This window comes from Triticum urartu, chromosome 7A (assembly GCF_056163025.1).
Source record: "Triticum urartu cultivar PI428250 chromosome 7A, HENAU_Tu73, whole genome shotgun sequence".
Lineage (NCBI taxonomy): Eukaryota > Viridiplantae > Streptophyta > Magnoliopsida > Poales > Poaceae > Triticum > Triticum urartu.
Genome location: NC_141879.1, coordinates 401,728,364 through 401,751,680, shown reverse-complemented (window position 1 = coordinate 401,751,680; position 23,317 = coordinate 401,728,364). Strand labels below are relative to the sequence as shown.

Sequence of the window (23,317 nt, the reverse complement as noted above, 5' to 3'; positions counted from 1 at the left end):
TAATAGGACGGGCTCAGGTCAGATTCGGCCTTCGGACTCAAAATTTAGGCCCAGGCACGACCTGTGGACAAGGTCAGGTCGGGCCGTCCGGGCCAGGCTACCCATGGCCAGTATAATTGGGGATAACCGAAACTTCGAAAATAAAGGATATACTATGCCGATGTTCACTTACTTTCTTGAAGGGGAAGCACGCAAGCAAGTTTCACATATTCTCTCTTCGAAACTACGCCACAAAGCCTATCCTACAGTACTCGTAGCCATACTGTAGCCAAACATTTTACCACTCGCCCACTGGTACTGCATAGGAACCGCTCGCCCACCGCTACATTTTCTGCTCTCTTCTGGATAAAGGGAAGGCCAAGCCCCACCTCTTTCGCTTCCATTTTCCACCCCCAGACAATAAATATACTTGGTCACTTATCTCTATAAAGTTGCGCTCGTGTTTCCCCTAAAAAAAGGGTTGCGCTCGTGCTCGATTCCGAGGAACGGCCGTTGCTGTTGGTAAGGCGATCTCCGGTCTCCCCCCGATTTAACCCTTATTTTGATGTGATCCGTGGTCTGATCGCCGTGATTCTTTTCCCGTTTTTGCTGGCTATTTCCGGGATTTCCCGTTCGTTTTCTGATTTCCCTTCGCGTTGGTTTGTACATCTTTGGGGATTTTGGTCTCCTCGGGTGATTGTTTCTGGCTCGAGCATCGATTTTGGTCGGTTCTTGCTTGTTGCTTGCGTGTAGAAATGGACTTTGATTCGTTACTTACTTTTGGATTAGTGCGGTTATTTTACGAGTCAATTGTGGCGCAAAATTGGCAAAATTGACAAATATACACTATAAGAAAGAGGAAAAAAAATAATCTCCAGTGGCTTATATAATTGATTGGTCAACTTCAATGTTGTTTCTTCTATTTTGTCTACGCAGGCGCCAAGACTTACCTTCTGATATGATCTTCTGTAAGGAGTTATCCTGCTAATATGGGTGTCGGATTGTGTGCGTACTGCAATTAGCATGGAAATTACAGTAATGATAAAATATTTACGGATTTCTAATGCTGCTGTGGCAATCAGCAGTGATTAATTATGCTGGAAGCTTCAAGAAAACGATGAAGATTATGTTAATGCCACTGTGCTAGATTAATTTACAGAGCTGATTGTTAAATCTATAAACATACTGTACTAGATTAATTTTCTTACTAGCATTTCACTGCTATTATTTCTTAGAAGGTGCAGAAATAATTTCCCATTTGATTTTCCATTTAGGCTAGGTCTCCCATTCTGATCAAACTTATTAATCATTTTAACTTTTATTATGTAGGCACATTGATGGCAATGGAGGGACCAATTCTTTGTCGCCCTATAATGCAAGCAAGGCTTCCTGCTGCCCTTGTCAACAACTCATTGATCAAATCTGGGCAGCTTGGCACTGCATTCTTGGGTGCTGTGTCTAAATACCGCAACATTACTAGACTAGTTTCTCCAATCTCTCAGTCATCTTCAAAGAACTTTGGTCCTATTTGTCGTAGCTTCAGCTCCTCATCTGATGGTAATGGATACATGGCTGGAAACTTCAATGAGAATGATGAAGATTATGTTAATTCCACTGTCCTTGAAGCTGGTAATCTCTTTGCGCCATGGTGGTTTGAATATTTTTCTGTATCATATATGTTCAAGAATTACATCAGCTTAAATCTGTTTGCACTTAGATTACTTTTATTATCTCACTAATTATGCAAGATTTGTAATTTCTCTGGTGCATCACTAGAGCATTACTGGCGTTAAATTTTAAGTATTATTCTTATTATTACAAGTTCCATTTCTGTGCTCATTTTTTTCCTTATTAAGGGCACAATACATGATTTGTATACTCAAACTTAGGGAAAAGAATACTGTGTAGAAAGGAGGGTTTTCCACTTGAGCTCCCACGTTGGATTGTGGCATTGTCTCAGGGATAGTTTTGCTAGTATTGATCTAAAGCAAAGGTAGATATAGTGGAGAAAAGGAAGTCTTTTGAGGGCTCCGGAGTTTGACCTTTAAGCACATGGAGCAAAAGACTCAGCTTAGCAATCTCATTCACCTTTTGATAGTATGGGCATACTTATGGACACAATGTGATTTTGGATCACTAAAATATAGAATTAAGTCCTTGCTTCACCAAGTCTTCGCGCAAATTTGTGTGGGCCATCTTTCATCTCCTTTGTTGCAACCTAATGGAACTTTCTTGAGATAAGCTAGTTAAGGCATTAGTTCTTTGAGATATTTGACATTAATTACCAAAATCCACCAAGGGCATTAGTTGCACTTTCAGTTGACGGTGAGGAGGAGTGTTGCCGCTAGACCCCTTACCGCCCAAACAATGGTCCCAACCACCGCCTCCCCGGGGATGATGACGACGAGTCTGGCGCCTCCTTGGATGACGACGATGAGTCTGACGCTTCCTCGGATGATGAGGGCCACGACTACGTAGCGCCGTCTGAGCGGGTAGCAGGACTGTAGGTGCAGGCGGTAGCCGTGGTTCCTCCTGCCCCTGCCCCCCTAGTCGACACGGGTGCCTACCTCCCTTAGTGCGCAGGCTACCTCGCTGCTTAGGGCCGTGATCACCTCCTCACCGACCTCACCTCCACCCTTTCTTTATCTGAGGACAAAGTAGGGGAGGACTCTACGGGATGGAGATCTGCCCTCCTTCGTCGCCCCGCTTGCCTGGCGTGGTGTCCTACTTCCGCTTGCTTGTCCCCGGGTCACCGACACTGGTCCTTGTGAATCTCCGCGTGCCCTGAAGCTGGTCATGGTCTACCTCGCCACCTCCGTGGCTCGCCGCACTCCTCACCAGCCTCCCGTCAGAGCGACTGGCCGGTGCGCTCCAGGGCGGGAGCGGAGGTAACGGAGCCCACTGCCGCTCAGCGTGCGGAACAGCATATTGCGGCACTCAACCTGGATCCAGCAGTGACAGCCGCTCTGTAGGTGGGGGGACAGGGACCGGCTAGGTGGCCTGCTGGATGGTCTTCAGATGGTCGGCCGTCAGCTCTCTGCATCCCCTAGCAACTGACACCTTTTCCCAGAGGCGTCTTCTATCGCTTTGGTGTTTCGCTTTTGGGCATGTTTGTGTTGTTGCCGTAGCAGAATTATTATTTACTTTCCTCATACATGGATAACTTGCTGTATGGACTTGGCTGGTGCTTTATCTATAAACGGGGCAAAAGCCTAATTTCGAGATATTTAGGGAAGTAGAAGCAATCGTGCAGGGAGTAATAGGATACATCATATTTGTATCACATGATAAATGCTGGAAATATATTCCCAGATTTAGTTACACTTACAGAATAATGAACAGATAGGTGCCCATCAACTAACTAATTTTTTAACAGCAATATATTGGATGTGTTTGTTCTTCAGTAATTGTTAGTGAAGCATGTGTTTTGTGTTTTCTTTTCCAGTTGAGGTCAGAAGTGGATCAGAAGGATATATAGTAAAGATGCGAGATGGGAAAAACCTGCGGTGTGTGCATAATAATTCTCAAGGGAGAGAGATTCCAGAGAGTGCACCACAACCTGCTATCGTTTTGAGAATTGAAGATGGAAGTGGAACTTTACTTCCAATCATTGTTTGTATGCACAACTTCCTATTCTCTTTGGAAGTTTGAAATTAGAATATCTCTTTGATTATAATACATGCCAATGTACTTTTTTCAGTGGAGATGCCAAGTGTACTTCTGATGGCTGCTATTCGCCATGTTCATATTGTAATACCCTATTTTATTTCTACAGTTCACGCCCATTTCTTTTGATTCATAAAGTCAGTAACCCTTTCTTGTTTTAGGCAAGACCTACCATATATCAAGTTGTTAAGGAACTGATCGATAAGATGGGCTATGAGGTATTGGAATGCTCTGGATCGCGATCAGTTCAGAAACCATAACTCATTAATTTATTCCTTCTCTCATGTTGTGGCTGTTTCCAGGTAAAACTTGTTCGGGTAAACAAAAGAATTCAAGAAGCATACTGTGCCGAGCTTTATCTAACAAAGGTACTCGAGTAATTGAGTAAATTGCTAGGAAGGAAACTGAACATCGTGTTCAGTGGGTACAGTAATATCATAATTGTTCTGAAGTGAAAACTGCCTGTACTGCAGATTGGAGATCAAACAGAGAGTATAACATTTGATCTTCGGCCTTCGGATGCTATCAATATTGCTGTTCGCTGCAAGGTATTATTTTAATGTTGAAGGTTCATTTTTGTATCTAATAGCCCTGGCACTAGATGATGACATTCTTCTCCGTTTCTCTTTCTGTTGCTGCAGTTTCTCTTCATTTCTAAGTTGATTCTTCTCCTTTTAAGGCTTAATGATTTAGCGTCTTTTCTAATATTCTAGATGAGTTTAGAACGTAGCTGCAAGCTCACAAGGTTACTAGCATTAGCAAAATGGATCACTAGTAGTAATTTTTTTTATACACGTGAACCAGGGGTAATCATGTCATGCTTTCCATAATTCAGACACCAAATGTGAGGATAATTGTAGAATTACGTTCATAGCGAATATGATCTAAAGCCCATCTTATCTTATTATGGAGTGCATCACATATATTTATGTCGTTGCTCTTGACAAAAACAGGTTCCTATACAAGTACATAGGAGTCTTGCATACAGCGATGGCATAAGATCAGTCGAGCCAGCAAAATTGGTGGCTGCAGGTGGCCTTTCAGATGGTTTATTGTTTACTGAACTTGACAGGTATCTCTTTTATGGACCTATGTTGTTGTGGCCTGAGTGCACAAACCAATTGTGACAGCAGTTTGTTCTACATACCTCGATCCTTGCATTAATTTGTTTGGTTTTCCTGGCAATAAAAAATGTATGTGAATTGTAATAAGAATGAGAATGAGTGTTCTCAGTCGGACCTTTCCGAAAACGAGTTAGACACAGTAACTTATGGTTGAAGGGTCGATTATGAGTTGATAATTTGTTCTTCCATTCAAAATTGTGTTTCATTGTCAAAAAAGTTCAATCTGTGTATAATTTATTGTTCAAAAGCTCATCCATCTTCCTGCATGTTAGTCTCCTTACACTAAGCTTTTTGTCAGACCTGATGGAGAGCCCTGCGTTGAAGCTCAAGAGTTCAGTTTGGTGCGAAACATGTTCATTGCAGTTGTTGAAGAGAGATACAAAGATGCAGGTAACGATTGTGTTTTGATGGCCTTATTTTGATGCATCAATGCACTAGAAACAATGGATGATACTCCCTCTGTAAAGAAATATAAGAGCATTTAGATCTCTTTTGGCTCTTTGATAAGGATTTCATATAGTTCTGTGTTCTCAAGATGTTTTGAAATATATTTTTTCTGCTGGAAGGTGAGGATTGTCGTGAACTGTAAAACTTTTTTTTTTTGAAACAAGGCAAAAGATTTGCCATTTTCATTGATTAAGAGAGAAGTTTTAACAGGTACCCGCAAGGCGGGGGAAAGGAGTCTACTCTCGCGGCATTACATTACACAGGTGTCTAGCGCCTGCAATCGCCCAAATACGAGCCTCCTCCTTTATCCTAGCAGTGACCATGGTCACTGTGGTAGCGACATTCCTAAAAACTCTTGCATTGCGCTCATTCCAGAGTTCCCAGGAAACAAGCATGAGCATGGAGGCCAGAGCCTTCCTCGGGGGCCCCCTATCTAGGATAGTCTTGAACCACCATTCCTTTACAGAAATTTCGTTACACCAGCCTGCAGTGATAGCACTGTTTACGCCGATCCATGAAGCCACATTAGCCCAAACGCGTTGGGAAAATCTGCATTGGAATAGGAGATGGGGTGCAGATTCAGTAACTTGCTTGCATAAAGGGCAAAGCCCATAATTGGGCCAGCCCCGACGCTGGAGCCTGTCCGCTGTCCAAACACGATTCTGGATGACGAGCCAAGCAAAAAACTTGCACTTGGGAGGCGCCCAAGCTTTCCAAACGGACATGTTCATGTTGCTCCTGAGATGGCCCTCGAACTCCGCCATGTAGGCCGAAGAAGCAGAATAATCGCCACTTGTAGTGAGCTTCCATAGGATAGTATCACGGACTCCCGCAACAAGGTTGATCCCAGACACCCTTTCCCAAAGGAGGGCGAACTCCTGGATGTGCCCCAAGGATAGGCCATGCTGGGTGTTTATTTGGCTGACCCAAAAATTGTTCAGGAGTGCCTTTTGGACTGTGCACGTCTTTTTCTTAGAGATGTCGTAGAGAGCGGGTGCAATGTCTTTCGGCCTGATCCCATCCAGCCAAGAGGAGTTCCAGAAGCTCGCGCTGCAACCGTCTCCGATGTGAACCATGGTGGCAGCCGCGAAAATGTCTCTGTCCTTGTCAGTACATGGGGTTCCAGAGCCTAGCCAAAGCTTGGGGGGTCTGCCCATTCATACCAAAGCCAACGAAGACGCAAGGCGGTGGCGAATTTCTCGAGGTTGAGCACTCCTAGTCCACCATAAATCCTTGGCTTACACACAAGTTCCCAATTGACTTTGCATTTTCCTCCCATGACCTTGTCACAACCTGCCCACAGATATGCGCGTCTCAAACTATCGATCTTCTTTCTCACCTCCACGGGTAAATCAAGGGGCGTGAGATGGTATATTGCAATGGCCGTGAGCACCGCCTTGACGAGGACAATATGACCAGGGGTGGCCACGTGCTTGGCCGCCCATGGCGGGAGCTTGCCGGCGACCTTGTTCTCTAAATATTGGAAATGTATCCTTTTGAGTCTTCTAACTGAGAGGGGCAGCCCCAAATATCGCATTGGGAAGCCAGAGCGAACTGCTGGAAAGTCATGTAGAACATCTTGAAGATCGATGCCCTCGCAACAGATAGGCGCAACGAGACTCTTTGCACAATTGGTGACCAAGCCGGTGACCTCCCCAAAAGAGGCCAACGTCGATGCCAGGAATTGAATATCACTTTTAATGGGTGCAACGAAGATGGCAGCATCATCGGCGTACAAGGACGCACGGATCGGTCTACCTCTGAGCGGATGCAAGCTCCCTTGGGCCGTGGCTTTGGCAAGTATGTGGTGTAGGGGGTCAATAGCAAGGACAAAGAGGAGCGGCGAGAGCGGGTCCCCTTGTCGAAGGCCTTGTCCATGTCTGATCGGGTCGCCGGGAATGCCATTAAGTAGCACACGGGAGGAGGCTGTGGAGAGGAGCGTCGAAACCCAATCACGGAAGTGGCTTGGGAAGCCCAGGTGTCGGAGCAAATCCATCAAATAGTCCCATCTGACCGAATCGAAGGCCTTTTTGATATCGAGCTTGAGAAGGAGGGTAGGGGATTTCGTACGGTGAAAGCGTCTGGCCAAGTTTCTGACATACATAAAGTTGTCGTGGATGCTTCTCTTTTTGATAAAAGCACTTTGTGCATTGGAGACTAGGTTGGGCATGTGAGGGGCTAAGCGAGAGGCCATCATTTTAGCGATGATTTTGGTGACCGCATGAATGAGGCTAATTGGTCTGAAATTCGAAATGTCCTCAGCGCCATCTTTTTTCGGGATAAGGGCGATGTTCGCTAAGTTGAGCCAGGTGAAGCTAGAGGCGCGCAGGTTGGAGAAGCCATTGACAACAGCCATCAGATCCCGCTTGATGATGTCCCAACATTCCTTGAAAAAAATACCGGTGAAGTCATCCGGTCCCGGTGCCTTGTCACTTGGTAAGGAGAAAATAGCCGCTTTAGTTTCCTCTTCAGTGAATGGTAGGTCCAGATCCGTAAGATCACATGGCTGGGTTTGAATGGCCTCCCAGTTGAAATCTTTTGACCGTGCCGGCCCCTTACGAATGACCGTGGAGAAGTGCTCATGGACAATGGCTTTCTTGTCGTCATGATTGGTAACCCATCCTTGGTTGTGCCGGAGACGATGGATAAAGTTTTTCCGTCTCCGCCGATTGATTCGGAGATGGAAAAAACGCGTATTGGCATCCCCCTCTTTAAGCAAGGTTATCCTTGAGGATTGCTTTTTTCTAGCTCGCTCTAGGACAGCCAGAGCGACAACCTTCCGCTTGAGTTGTTTCCTTAGATCTTGCTCGTTGTTGCTCAAGGTCCGAATTTCTTGTGCCATGTCCAAGCGCAGGATGACCTCGAGAGCCATGTGGAGTTGGACTTTATGGCGAGAGAAAAGCTTCCTGCTCCAGCACCTCAATCTCTGACTAGCTGTCTTCAACTTGTGGAAAAGAATTTGGCATGGGTCATGGTGGCTCACCCTTTCGTTCCATGCATCAGCAACAACTTTCTTGAAGTTTGGCATGTTTGTCCAGAAATTTTCGAACCTAAAGGATTTTGGCCTTGAGGGTCCCTCGTCGCTAGCAAGGAGAAGGGGGCAATGGTCGGAGAGCGAGGATGACAACGCGTGCAGGATGTGGGAGCCAAAATGGATGTCCCAATCTTCATTACAAAAAAAGCTATCCAGCTTGCTCATAGTGGGATTATGCTGCTCATTGCTCCATGTAAACTTTCTATTTTGTAGGTGGATCTCCTTGAGCTCACAAGAATTGAGTGCATTACGGAAGCGAACAATACGACTCCGGTCCATATTTGCTTTGTTTTTGTCGCGGGCGCGGTAGATTTGGTTGAAATCTCCAGTGATCAGCCACCTAACTCCATCGAGGGGCTTCTGGCTAATCATCTCCTGAAAAAAGGAGTCCTTCAGATTGCTTCTTGTATGGTTAGCCATGAATGACAACAACCTATGTATTCTCAGTTGGAATGTTAGAGGCCTCAATTGTCCTGCACGACGAGCGACTGTTCATGAAACCATTGCCTCGACCCCCTGCAACATTGTTTGTCTGCAAGAAACCAAGCTGGCCAATATTGATCAATCCGCTGCAGCCTTCCTTGGAGGACATCGTCTAAAATCTTTTGCTGAGCGCCCGGCTGACGGCACCCGGGGAGGAATCCTCCTTCTCTGGAACGAGGATGTGGTCAAGATTGAGCAGGTCAATTTGGGGACTTTCTTCCTTTCAGCCATGGTGACCATAGTCGAATCCAGTAACTGTAAAACTAGCTCCAGTTTGTGCCGTACAAATGAGCAAAGGAGACAAATGTCACCTGATTTGACATGAACGTGTAGATCGCATCCAAGAAATTGATATTGTATACTGTTCTTAAAATATAAGTCCCTTTAGCTAAAATGTACCGAGAATTGTTAAATTAGTGTTGATTTCTCTGTTCTGCAGCAACATGGAAGGACAAACTAATGAGGCTGAGATCTAAGCGGAAGAACTGGGCCTGAAAGGTTCTTAACTCGGTACTCTATTTGTATCATATTGTCGTCCCTTTGTAGAACTGTGATTACCCCCCGCCCCGCAATAGACTGGTCACTTTGGACTGTGTAAATAAAAAAAAGTGTCCTCAACCTCACTATGCAATGGAGATGATTGGTCCGTATGGTTTGATGTAATTAGACGTATATATTCCAAGGCCCTGAGAAGTAGCTTCTGTAAATTCAGACTAATATTCAGAAAGTAAGAACTAATCTATGTAAGTTCCATCCTATTTATGCATGTTGGCGCCAATGGTCATCTGGGCCCTCATTGAATCTTGTGTTTCGATAAAAAAAAGGGTACTATATTGCTGGGACTGTATTTTCATATTTAATACAACTTTTAAACTAAATTATTATGTCTGTCATTCTTAAATATTGATGATTCTAAGGTACTGGGTTGCAATTGGTATGTAAAATATCATTGAACCCCTAGGTTTCATAATATATTTGTGGGAGATACTACTATATGCAAGGCATGGGTCGGGAGTATGATACGCAAGACATGACAGCAAGGTCTCTTAGAGATCCTAAACCTCAGATTTCGGGAGTCCCACTCCCAGCAGAGTTGCTAAAACTGTGTTCGCACACAAACACGCTACCATGTGCCCCAGGGGTACACATGACACGTGGCCAAAGGAGCCTCAACCAATTGTTGAGTGATAAAATGACATATGGTTGCAGGAGCCTTGTCAGGAGCGTGATATGTAAAACACATCGACAAGGTTTACTAGAGGCATCCCTCTCATAAGCATAGCATAGGTGGGCAATTGACAGAATTGCACATAGTTATGATTATGATTCTTGATGGCATGACTTGTCCGTGATAAGTGGATTGTTAATCCAACTGCATCTACTACTATTACTTCACTCTAAACTACTATCCAATATCTATCTCAAATTATTAAATTCATGACAAGATTGCTTTCCAACATGCATCTCAAAGTATTAAATTCATGACAAACAGATAATGCTTTAAGTAAGATGACATAATATAGACAATGTAAGACCAAGCAATATGTTCAAACCCCGTCGTTTCATCTTTAGTAGCAACAATACAATACGTGCCTTGCAACTCCTCCTATCACAGAGTAAAGGACACTGTAAGATTGAGCCCATTACTATGCACCACTCTCTCTGAAGATCTAATCATCTAATTGGCCAAAGAAGACTCATAGATCGGAAAGCATAAGTAGCTATTAAATCACACATAATAGATCTCAAAAGCTTCAAATAGTTTCAATGAATAATCGGATCATAAACCCACAAGTCATCGGATCCCAACATGAACACCGCGAGAATTACATCGAATAGTTCTCCAAAGAGATCGGCGTATTGAAGATCAGAGAGAGAGAAAGAGAGGGAGAGAGAAATAGAGAGAGAGAGAAAGCCATCTAGCTACTACTATGGACCCGTAGGTCCTGCTCACTCATCATCATGGAGGCAGCAAGGTCGGTGAAGATTGCCTCCCAAATGGGTTCCCCCTCCGGCAGAGGATCAAAAAAGGCCTCTAGATAGGATCGAGAAAGCATATAGGCTTGCGACGATGAAAAAATTGTTTCAAGTCTCGCTCTGTTTTTTTTTGATTATTTGTGAATTTATAGGCTTGGAATTAAGGCAAATGGAGCCACGGTGGGCCCACAAGCTCACATGGCGCGCCCCTAGGAGCGCATCGCCTGAGCTTGTGGCCCCCCTTGATCATCGTCTGGTGCCTCCCCGAAGCTTCTAGGGTCATTCCTGGTCTAGAAAAATTCTCCGTAAAGTTTCATCGTGTTTGGAGTTTGTTTGGTACTCCCTCCATTTTTATATACAAAATCACAAACTCAGATTACAAATACCAATGTAAAATTTAATGCTTGCGTTGCAATTCATCTTTTCTTTTTGTTTACTGGGTCATCAATACGTCGCGTGCATGCAAACAAACTGAGTGGGGGAAGTAGTTAACTGTCATTATAACTGCATGCGTGCAAGTATTAAATAGGTTTCTAGTACGAGAAAATATCATTAATTTTTCCTCGATTACAATTAGTTGCCTTGTATAGATGCAAAATGTATATTCCATAGTGACCTTGTATAAGTAAATGGAGGGAGAATGGTTTTTGTGCAAAAACAAAGAAATAGACAAAAAAAAAAGAACTGACACTAGGCACTAATTTAATAGGTTAGTCCATCAAAAATAATATAAAATGGCACATAAAACATACAAGAATGATAATATAGCATGAAACAATTAAAAATTATAAATGTGTCGGAGACGTATCACGCAACAACGATGGTCACGTCCGCTCCTCAAAAAAGCATTTGTAACACCTCCTAAATTATGTGTCCTTTAGTTATAGCTCAGAATAAATATTTATATTCATATAGTACATAAAAAAACCATTGGTGCAACTACGTGCTAGCCGCATTGACACATGTAAAATTCATATATGAGACTAATGAGGGGCCCCTATAATGGTTTGTGCGTGTCAATAAACTTGCTTTGGCAAGCTAGCAATGGCCCATGATGGACAAGTCTAGAGAAACCATGCCATGCAAATAGCATAATTTGTTGGAAGTTGTCGGTTCTATATCCGGCGTATCTCATAGTAGGGGTCCTAAGCTAGGCGTCTTGGAGTGATGGTAACATAGGCACGGGATTTTATCCAGGTTCGGGCCCTCTTGATGAAGGTAAAATCCTACATTCTGCTTTTGATTATATTGATATGGGTGTGGTACAGGGTACATGTGTCTACCGTAAGATTGATCTAATGAATATCCTCCCTTATTGACTAGCCTGGCCTTGGTTTATATAAAACACCAGAGCCCTAGGGTTTAGGAGAGCCCTTGGCTTGGGCGCCAAGTCTTGTAGAAACCTCCTTGTATGCGGCGTGGGCTGCCTGAAGTGGCCCATGAGTGAACCGCCATGGGGGTCCTCAGCCCGATCCAGCTGATCGGGAGACGACGTGGTGAGTACCCCCTAGTCCAGGACACCGTCAGTAGCCCCCTGAACCGGTCTTCAAGTTGGGGACGCTCCTCGATTTTTCCAAACTGTTCTTCATCTTCGGTCATCGATCTTGAAAACTGGTTCAACAAATCTTTTAATCTTGAGGATCGTCGAAGTGAATCCAAAGAGTTTACACGTCGGGTATCCGAGGAGCCCCTTTAAGTCTTCGGCCTTTAACAATGCCTTATTATTTTTACGCCACACCTCGAGTTTGAAGTTGTTCCCGTGCGGCGGTGTCCTCTTGCATCCGAGGCCCAACGCCGGACTGCATTCGAGGTATCCTTTGTAGCCGAGCACCGACGCTGGACTGTATCCGAGCTCCAACGCCGGACTGTATCCGAGCTCCAACGCCGGACTGTATCCGAGGTGTCATAAATCACCTTGGCTCAAAAAAGTCGAAGGAGTTTAGCCGAGCTTAATGCCAGAAATGCCCTCTATGGAGCCAGCCACTAGCGTCCGAGATTTATGCCGGACTGCTTCCGAGGTGGTGCACCACCCCGACCGCGGGATGATTTTTTGTCAATATTTTTGATTGGTGCCATTTATTCTCTGCCGGGATATATAGCCAGTAGCCCTCAAGGTGTGTATCGGTCTAAAACCCGAGATGCACCTGAAGGATGACATAAGACCGTTGATCCCAGTAGCCCCTAGGACTCAGGTTGATTGCAAAATCGGCCTGAGGATCAACTCCTAGCTCGGCAGAATACTTCGGGACACAAAAAACGGTGTGCAAAGTCCTCGAGACTTAGGTTGGTGCGGCCGACCAACCCGAGGATCATAATCTCCTCGAAAACTATATTGCACTTTAAATTTTCTGCATTGGATTGTCGATGCAATAGCCCTCGAGAATTGGGTTGGGCAAAATGACCGACCCTAGGATCATACCTCCTCGGGAACAAGTTCAACTGTTATGTATGTTTTGACAATACCGAAGTGGAGTTCAGCAGGAAAGATGCTGAACTGTAGTTTTAGAAAAGAGTTTCACACCGAACACCTCAACCAAGAGAATGTCCTGCTTCCTGAAAATAGGTGAAAAATGTTATCAGCTCAAACAAAGGCCAACAAACATGCGTAAAAACTTTACGTCTAGATTGAATCAAGCTGTCTTGGTGCCAAAATGAAATTGGTCTTGAAATTGTACTTTCGTCGTGCTTTGACATGACACATCTGATCTCTAGACTTCAAGTGGGTCAGCCTTCGGCTTCAACCTCCCTATCCCGAAGGCGGAGTGTTTATCAGGCCAGTTTAGCGAACTAAATGCGAGCGGTTTTAGAGAGGAACCAGGCTACCCGGCTATTGATCATACACCTGAGTCGAGAAAGGAGTGATAGAAAAAGACTGCAGCGACTAAGAAGAAAACATCTATTATATAATGGCTCATACTAATTTAAGAGCCCCCAAGTGACTTGGGTAAAAAAAATTATGTATAATGATTGTATGTACCGAAGTACTTATATCATATCTTTGTTCACCCAAACTTTAAACGCGTCTTAACCGACCGTCTGCTTCTCCCTCTTCGGCCAAGGGCCAAAAAGTGTTATGTACTCCATCTGTTGAGAATATCGACGGTGTTTCCGATAACCAGGCAATCATGCCATAAGGCTGTAACAGACAAAGTGCGCTCAGGGAACTTTCTACATTACTGACAAAGTGTAAGAAGCATCTTCGCAGAAAATAGTACCCCCACCGATACCTTTTTTTCGGTTGCTCAATGTTACTATGAGACTTGTGCAATAGATTTTTTATACTCACGAGTTCCGTTGTGTGCCGACCATGATTGAAAACAATAAAAGTGCTAGCTTTTGGCTTCACGCAGTCTGAGGTCCGAGCTCGGATGACCCGATCGTGACAATCGCAGAGGTGCTTCCTTTACTCCCTAGCCGAACAATCGGGAATATAGGGGTAAACACAGGAGCAAGGCAACACAGCTTGCGGAACACTTAAGTCAACATGGTGCATATTGTGGCGTAATACACGAATAAGGAACGAAGCCATACACGTATAATCATATGCAAGAGGAAAGGCTTCATAAAGGAAGCCCCAAGTAGACGGGGTATTTAAATTTGTGTGTCACAAACAAAGTTTTGACAAGGAAGTTTTTCACAAACAACTTTTTGCCAAAAAGTATAATGCTTGGTCGAACTGAACAAAATTTAAAACTGAAAGTTTTTGAGCATGAAAGCGACTTAGCTGGTTAATGTTCTCCATGTTGAGGACGCGGTCCGAGTTTGGTGCAAGACAAGGTTCCAGCCCTCAAGCTAGTCCCGAGGTAGCCGAGCGGGGAGCTCGACACTCCGAAGTGACTACACAACATGGACGCTGTGGCGAGGTGAAACCCGTAGTAATTTGGTCATCGGAGGCAGGATGATGACATCGGCACATCGAAGTGACCACGTGATGTAGTCGAAATTCATTACCTGCACACATAAAACAATGCGAGCAAGAAACAATAATAATTGAGAAATAATTTTTTTGCATAATTAATCAGGTAAGTTTGGCCTGGGCGCCAAGATCGGTTCGACGAAGTGGCAGCCCGGAGGTGTCGATGCAGGTCTCCATGCGCGGGACGACAACATCGGAAAAAAATTCTCTGGAAAATAATACAGCACAAAAGAACAGAAAATATTCTTTGTATAATAATTTATGTGCTAAACAAATAGCTAAGAAAAATAAAACCTGGACGGTGATGATCGTGGAGGACCGAAGCAAATAAAGAAACAACGGTCGCACTTTGGTCATTGCTCGAAGTAGTGCTAGCTGGACTGCTAGCACTCATCAATACGTGAAGCAGTGTTTGCAGATTAGACCACAATGACCGTGCTTGCAAAACAAATATTTAATTAGGTTAGAAATACTCTAGGTTTATGCACTTTTCGAAAAGGAGTACTAGGAGCTGCCAGCAGCCAATGGAGAGCTGAATTAAAAAGGGAAAAATAATTAAATCTCCCTGTTTGTGTGCTGCCATGGAGCCAAGTCCCTGCAAGGGTACTGCTTTTGCATTATCTCTTCGGCTAGATCACCTGTTGGTCAGATTGAGTCTGGATCCGATGTATCCAGATTTGATGTACCGCCAAGCAGCGGACGCGAACATAAACCGTACTGCAATCTATATACATACAACAGTACACACCTAACAGAAAACATAATGGCATAGATAATTTGTACTGCATGTAATTATTAGAAAGAATAGCACCTGAGGATTCCTTAATAAAGAAAAGGAAGGATTGATCTCCCTGTGGGTTGCTGCATGGCTGAATTCGTGTTAGCTACGGGCATTGCTCAGCGTGGACTATATATGGACGTGCTCGTCCTCCTCAACTGGATTCAGGGTGCTCGGGATAACGACACAGAGGTAGCGCAGTGGCAGCATGATGAAACATGAATTCTCGGGGCGATCTCATTGTGGCCACAAATTAACTAACCTGTGTAGAGAAAATAACACTGGCCCAAGCAATAATTTGCTCCTCAAAGAAAAATGTTATACATTGAAAGTACTTTGGAGAGATGGCACCTGACACTCATACGAGGAAGTTGACCACTAACAGTTTAGGTGATCAGTATTTGCATTGAGAAGCATCATCGCCTCTCGCTCCTTGGACCTTGCGCACAGGCACGTCGGCCTAGTCCGGCGCCTCGGCCAGCAGATCGGCCAAAAAGATTGGCTTCTTCACAGTTTGATGTGCCGCCGTGTGGTTTCCCTAACATCAAGTGGTACGCGCAAAGCTAGCCGCACCTTTAATCAAGCGAACCTTGAAAAACGTGTTTCAAATTAGTACTAGTACATTAGCACTTGTCTGATGCATGCTCAATAAGAAGTGACAGGCCATGAACGACAGCGTAGATACTGGTAGGAAAAAAAAGGAAAAAGGAAGAGAGCCTCCCTGTTGTTTTCACGCTCTCCTTGGCCAGGTCGCTGTCGTCATGTAGCCAATCCGTCAACTATGCTGCCGTTTACAAAACGTCTCACCAGGATCTTTATAGCACGCAAGGTAGCTCGGATCTGATGTTCTACCAGACGGCGGATATGGTCGCTGCCGTTCAAAAATTATCTCGATCTGATCTGGCTGCAAACAGATAGCACGACACAGCAGCAACGCTTTTGCAGGAGAGAAAAATTTACACGAAAGCGAATTTAATTGAAAAACATCGGATTATACTGATGGCACTTGAGCAGACCAATTAGCAAGTAAGAGAACTAGTACCGAAATTTAATTGGTCTCAACTTCTAGTTCGGGAGAAAGTACTACTCCCTCCGTTCCTAAATACTTGTCTTTCTAGACATTTCAAATGACTACTACATACGGATATATATAGACATATTTTAAAGTATAGATTCACTCATTTTACTCCGTATGTAGTCACTTGTTGAAATGTCTAGAAAGACAAGTATTTAGGAACGGAGGGAGTAGTAAAAAAGAAAGAAAACCAAGTTGAATGCTTAGCTTGGGCAGCTTTACGTCATGATGCCTTTTGGAATTCGTGCACAGGGGTGTTTTTTTTGTGGCCTTGCTAATCCGATCGTGATCCTTTGGCCGGCGCGCCGCTTGATGGATTGGATTCCTTTAGCCTGTTTTTCACAAACGGCTGCGTGTGCGCTAGCTTCTTTGGGATCTCCATGCTACGCACGGGTTCATCGTATTGCCAAGCGTCGAGTACGGCATTCGCCGCCAATATTTATTGTCTCGATCTGCCTGCCACCAAAATAGCGTGGAACCAGCAGCAAGGATTTGAAAAAAACAAGATAATTTACATAGAACAGATCTAACCCAAAAGATATCACCTGATCGTTGAATTCGATTCCCACCGAACCGTGACGAACACCTAGCAGGCTCTCAATAAAAGCACCAATGTCAGTTCTATATCCGGCGTATCTCGTAGTAGGGGTCCTAAGCTAAGCGTCTTGGAGCGATGGTAACATGGACACGTGATTTTATTCAGATTCGGGCCCTCTTGATGAAGATAAAACCTTACATCCCGCTTTTGATTATATTGATATGGGTGTGGTACATGGTACATGTGTCTATCACAAGATTGATCTATGAATATCCTCCCCTATTGACTAGCCTGTCCTTGGTTTATATAATACACCGGAGGCCTAGGGTTTAGGAGAGCCCTTGCTTGGGCGCCAACTCTTGTAGAAACCTCCTTGTATGCGGCATGGGCTGGCCGAAGTGGCCCATGAGTGAACCGCCATGGGTCCTCGGCCCCATACAGCTGGTCGGGAGACGACGTGGTGAGTACCCCTAGTTCAGGACACCGTCAGAAACATAGACCGTATACACATTTGGACTCAAGTTCTATATCCAAATAGTAAATGAGGTGGCTTTGGCCCCACGTTGCATAGAGAATATTCAACCATGGGTATGTTTGCTCGGCGTCTCTAGGGAAATATCCAATGGTTTCTGGGAACATCTGTCCCCGGAATCTCACCAGTCATCTCCGACCAGTCTATTAGTATAGTTTGACTTTCGTTTGTATTCTTTCTTTCTCTGCACCATTTCTGCTCGTATTAGATGCCTTTGCACCTGTACCGCAACTATGACCCACTCGCGCATTGAACCACCGATAGCTGCTACTCAGCGGCCAACCATCCCTGACTTGCTACACGCTACACGGTATGTCTGTACTCATCAGGACAGTCTACTGTTCTTGCACTAAACATTAGTACTGAACTTGTCATCTTAAATTTACTAATTTTATTTCCAGTAATCTTCACACAACTTCTCTCCGTGCGGCCAACATTTTGTTTAATAAAATGCTGCCTGTTCAGTAAAGCGTTAAGTAATATTTTCATTGTTCTTCAATCATGGTAACGTATGTACGTCCGTTTTTTTAATGTTGACCAAATCGAGTTGTTATTCTTAGCAACGAACTACTTACCCTAGTTTATTTTATTTCAGATTAACAAATCATGTAGAACGCGTGTTTATAATTTTCATTGGAAATACCGTTTGTTTCTCGGGTTTATATATACCTGATATGGGAAATTTTGTAATTACGAAAAAAGTCAAAAAATCTTTTTCTTTTTTTAATTAAACTTTATCTTCTTTTGTACTTGTATAAAAAGTTTTGCGAAGGAAAAAGTGACATCAACTTCAAGGCAAAAAAATATATTTCAAAGACAAGAAGCATGAATAGTAACTTTTATATAGTGTTGATTATTTTTTGACGAAAAATACCATGAAAGTTATTCCTTGGGCAAACTTTTATACGAGTACAACAGATGGTCAAGTTTATTTCAAAAGAAGTTTAAATTCTTTTTAATTTTTTGCAATTACTATTTTTATATAGGGTGTATATGCACCTGATATGAAAAAAATAGTAATCACAGAAAAGTCAAAATTTTCTGAAACTTTTTTGGAAATAAACATGACCTTTTGTAGTTGTATAAAAAGTTTGACGAAGGATGACTTTCTTTTGTAGTTGATCCCGGACCAGTCCACAAGATCAGGGGGACAACATACTGACACACGGCAAGCTGTACTAAAAGAAGATGTGCCTCCGAAGTTACGCATTGAATGACCTGTGATGCAAACCGCATCTGCCAACTGTTCTATCCTGTACTGCAGTCTATGTAGCATTGTTGCATCGGTGTATAACCTGCTTTACCATCTCAAAGACCTAACTGCATATTCATATTCGCTACTTTAGTTACAGATCACGAAGCACAAGCGCATGCTGTGGATACCAGGGACATATGTCCCCATAGACCAAACGTCCGCCTCCGACATCTCCAACACTAACCTATTTTTGGTGCGGTTGGTTGGAACCGATCGTGCGTGACTAGATACCCGATGGATTTAGAAGGACTTGCACGGTTATAGCATGAAACAGTGAAGGATTTATATTCATATTTTGGTGTGGCTGGTCGTCCCACACACCAAGAACTTGCACCAGAGCCGTCCGAGAAGTAAGAACAGACCGAGTTTCTCATTTAAGTCTCTCATCCAAATTCCATCTAAGCACATGCTGGAATTACGCTGATCCGTTAGACAAGACAATGACGCTGTAATACCGCGTAGATGTCGAGGTACACCACATGGATCTTGCACCTATCTATCAAGTCTCTCATCTAACTCTCACCTATGCACATGCTGGAACTAAACCGATTCGTTAAACAACGACGCCGTAATACCGCATAGATACCGAGGTACACCACATCAATCTTGCACTGAAGTTTCTCATCCAAATCTCATCTAAGCACACATCGGGGCTACGCAGATCCGCTAAACAAGACGGCGGCGCCGTAATACCTCGTAGATGACGAGGTAGACCCCACATATAGATCGACCTTGCGCCGATCCAACAAAAGGCGACATCGCAAGTGAGATCATCCGGTTGTCTAAGAGAGACACCTCAGCTATGCTTCATGGCCAACTCGGTGAAACACACAAAGCTCGTCTCCTCCATTGGTAAGCAGTCCCATCAAATCTTGCCGTCTTGATCTTAGCAATCTCGCCAATCTCGTCAATCTCGTATTCTTAATCTTATTTTCCGAAGGAATATTCTATGAAATCGACAAACGCAGCAGTGCCCAAAATTGCAACAATATGAGCATAAAATCCTCCATCAAAGGGAGCTTAATACCATGGCTTCCTGATACGATGAAACTGCCTATAATAAAATAGACCAAAGCATGGAACGTCTACTCCTACTAGGATAGTCGACCGTTGCTTCATGCAAATCATGAAGAGCGTACGCGGCTAAGGCCAAATACAAAGGAGTGAAATCTACTACATTGATTTTTGCCCCTCACGATGAGGCAACTTCAATAAAATGTTATCTCGATTCAGCCCCTCGGAGGCGAGACTACAAATTGTACATTGATTTTGTCTCTCACAAGAAGACAATATTAACAAAATATTACTCTAGTTCCGCTCCTCGCGAGGAGGCGACGTCCATACAATTCCACATTGATTTTGCTCCTGCGTGGAAGCGAGATCAATATTTGTCTTATAAGTAAGCATCATCCAATGCATATGTGATATATTCAACATCGACATCTTGGCTGAGTGTTGACGAGACAAAAGGCTTTACAAACCGTCATCTTCATCATACGTCCAGTGCCGACAAGGCTAGATGAAATTATGGCCTAGTGCTGACAAGGCTAGGTCACCACTCTACCGACATACAAACCTACCGGATTGGACACACCGTTGCTGGGCACCGACTAGGCGATAGCAACAAACACATGTCTGCGTCCGATGAAGTCAGGGCATCACACAACTGGGCATCGACAAGGCGAAAGTCATCCCCTTCATCGACAACATCTTGTTTGTCACACCAACATGGTGATAGTACTTGTGACCGGGTTTCAGCGAAACAAAGCCATTATAACACCCCATATGTAACTTTTCCCAATTTGGCAATATATCCATCTTGTTCGTCATCAATTCCTGGTGGTTTCATCGTTTCGGTTTCCTATTTGGGTTTTGTTTTGTTTCTCATTGCGTTGCATTGCATTGTCTTGTCTTGTCATTAATTGTTGCATCATGGCCTCCTCACATGTTGCATTATGCTTGGTGTGAGTTCATACATGTTGTGTTGTTGCATGGTTCATGCATTTGATCTTGCATCATGGGTGTTACAAGTTGGTATCAGAGCCTTCCCCGACTTAGGAGCCCCCTGCTTGATCGAATCGCTGACGTTGTTGAGTCTAGAAAAATGTTTTGAGTCTTATAGGATTATATATATATCGGAGAGTAGGATTCTTTTTACTCCTCAGTCCCTTCGTTGCTCTGGTGAGGCTTCCTGACGTAGAGTTTTGACTCTTCTCTTCTCAAATTTCACTAATTTTTTTTTAGGATCACGCGGGTATCTTGGAATCGTTTCGATGGTTTTGTGACGAGAACATTGTTCTTGGTGCCTCCTGACATTTAGGGGTTGTGGCAGTGTCCCAGGGAGTTGAGCTCCGAGGTGTTGTCGTCACAATTTTATCGTTGCCGGTCTGGAATACCTGAGTTCGCCGACATCGAAAATCTCCTTTATGCAGTTGTTGGTGAGATAACCTCGACGCCACCCAGTACTGGGGCGGGAGTTCGGGAGTATTGCCATAACTCGTATAACGGATGCTTTTCGAAGGTTGAGGTACATGATTTTCGAAGGTTTCTTGGTTATGTGTTGAAGGATGGATACAGCTGGATGTAGGAATTGTTAGTTTGGGTGAGATATTATGCTTCCCCTGTATCCCCAACACCTGATTGCATAACCAGAAAGTTTCGGGAGTTTATAAGTGGGAATTCAAGTAGCTCCTAGAATATCTTTCCAACGGACACATGATACGATATGGGATCTATCATATGTTTGTTTCCGGCTTATTTTGCAAGCCAATCCTTTGTTTTGTTTTCGTTGTGGTATTCGAGTTGCTTCAAAGTCAAATGTTGATTCCATGTCTCTTTCTAAACATTGTTCTCATATTTCTATGAGAGTACTAATCCTTCTTGATCATCGAGGTTGTCATGTCAATTCTTTCCAACCGGTGTGCTTCTCTTCAAGTGGATCCGATCATTTCAACATCCGCAAGATCAATTCTAAGTTTCTCAACGGTGTTCGTTCCATCTGCCCAAGTTGCTTTTGTTTTCCTGCCCTCCCACCCTTTTTTTCAAGGACTCGGATTTCTTAATCAAGTATCCATCTTGTTGATGTGAAGTCTCTCCATTCTTTTTCGTCAATATTCTTATCCGGTGATCCTCAAGAAGATGCTAAGGGAGCTTCAAGCTCATTATTCTTCATTCTTTTCTTCTCCGGTGGATTCAAGTCAAGCTTTGTTGATCATATCCTTTTCTTGTTTCAAATGTTTTCTCGTGCCGGTGCACCTCTTAATCATCCACTCTTGCTATTCTATTGTTACGGAGTGCTGAATATATCTCAGAAGGCTCATGTTGTCATTCAAGATCCGTTCAACCTATTTCGAGGTTGTTATCTCATTCAAGCCATTTAATTCAATCGACGCAATCTCTCTTTTCAAGTAATCGTTCAACGGTGTTTCTTTTGAGTGGGACCTAACCCACAGGTCTTTTTCCAGGATCTTACCTGACTCTTCTAATTTTCCCGGAGCTAGCCTAAATTCTTTTAAAGTTTGACGTAAGAATGAATTTTCATCAGTCAATTGCCGTCTTCAATATCACTTTCAAATTCTTTTCATCTTTGGCTCAACCTCTCCTCTTTTAATCATTCCGGAGTGTCATCAACAATTCATGGTGGTGTTTCTCGTTGTCATTCTCAACACTTGAAGACCGAAGAAGAGTTTCTCTCAAATCTTGGTCCGTTCTCTCGAAGATTCATGGTTCTAGCCTTATGCCATCCTCTCATAATTGTTTTTGATTGTGAGAATTCTTTTCACCCATCCGGAGCAATTCATGAGTCTTTTCAGTTTGATTTGCCGAAGGCCATATTTTCGGGTTTATTCATTCCAGCTTTCAACTCTCATTCTCGAAATCTTACCGGTGCATCATTCAATTATTATCTAATCAGTTCACGATCTCTTCGTTCACTTGTATCTAAATCCCCTCAAGTATCTTCATTCGTTCTCTAATTCTTACCGGTGATTCACCCCTTTACTTCGTTCGTTTTCACTTCTTACGGTGGATCGTTCAACATTCCTCTTCCGTGTGCTCATATCAATTTATTCGTTGTTTCCAAATCCTACCGGTGGTTCGTTGAAGACCTTATTCAAGTTTGCACTATATCTATCTTAATCCTTTCTACGAGAATAAGTAGTATGCCAAATCCGTTGCTTGTCATCAATTTAAATTGGTGAAGGATAATCATAATGTAATTCTTATTCTTGTTTCATCGAGTAAATTCAATTCCTTATTCCGGAGGTTCATCAAAATTCTTGATTTCTTTTGATCATCTTTCTTTTCAGAGTTACAAGTTTTTTTCTCGGTTATATCATCGCGAAGATCCATCTATATCATTATAAGGCTTCACCTTGTGTTTTCAACTTCTCTTTCCTTTTGTTTGATCATCCTTTTGTTACCGGAGTTTTTCGTGGAGGCTCTACATGGCGGTTCGTCAAGGTTTCTTTTCATTCTGCAATTATTCTTCAAGATTTCTCTTGAAGTTAAGATC

General features: G+C 43.4%; 1 protein-coding gene across 3 annotated transcripts; it reads left to right on the top strand.

Annotated features, from left to right (window-relative positions):
- The first annotated feature begins 203 nt into the window (after positions 1–203).
- Positions 204–9,534, top strand: LOC125523598 (bifunctional nuclease 2). 3 transcript variants are annotated; one of them, XM_048688624.2, is made up of 11 exons: positions 276–501; positions 916–947; positions 1,309–1,608; positions 3,425–3,595; positions 3,680–3,729; positions 3,807–3,863; positions 3,948–4,013; positions 4,119–4,193; positions 4,599–4,717; positions 5,068–5,159; positions 8,464–9,114. In XM_048688624.2, exons 2-11 carry the CDS (start codon positions 938–940, stop codon positions 8,475–8,477), a joined length of 954 nt encoding a protein of 317 aa, XP_048544581.1. In that variant the 5' UTR covers positions 276–501; positions 916–937; the 3' UTR covers positions 8,478–9,114. The 3 variants fall into 3 exon arrangements, with proteins under 3 accessions (XP_048544580.1, XP_048544581.1, XP_048544579.1); XM_048688622.2 differs by lacking the exon at positions 8,464–9,114 and adding an exon at positions 9,173–9,534 and having other exon boundaries at positions 283–501; XM_048688623.1 differs by lacking the exons at positions 916–947; positions 8,464–9,114 and adding an exon at positions 9,173–9,534 and having other exon boundaries at positions 204–501.
- The last annotated feature ends 13,783 nt before the right edge of the window (positions 9,535–23,317 follow it).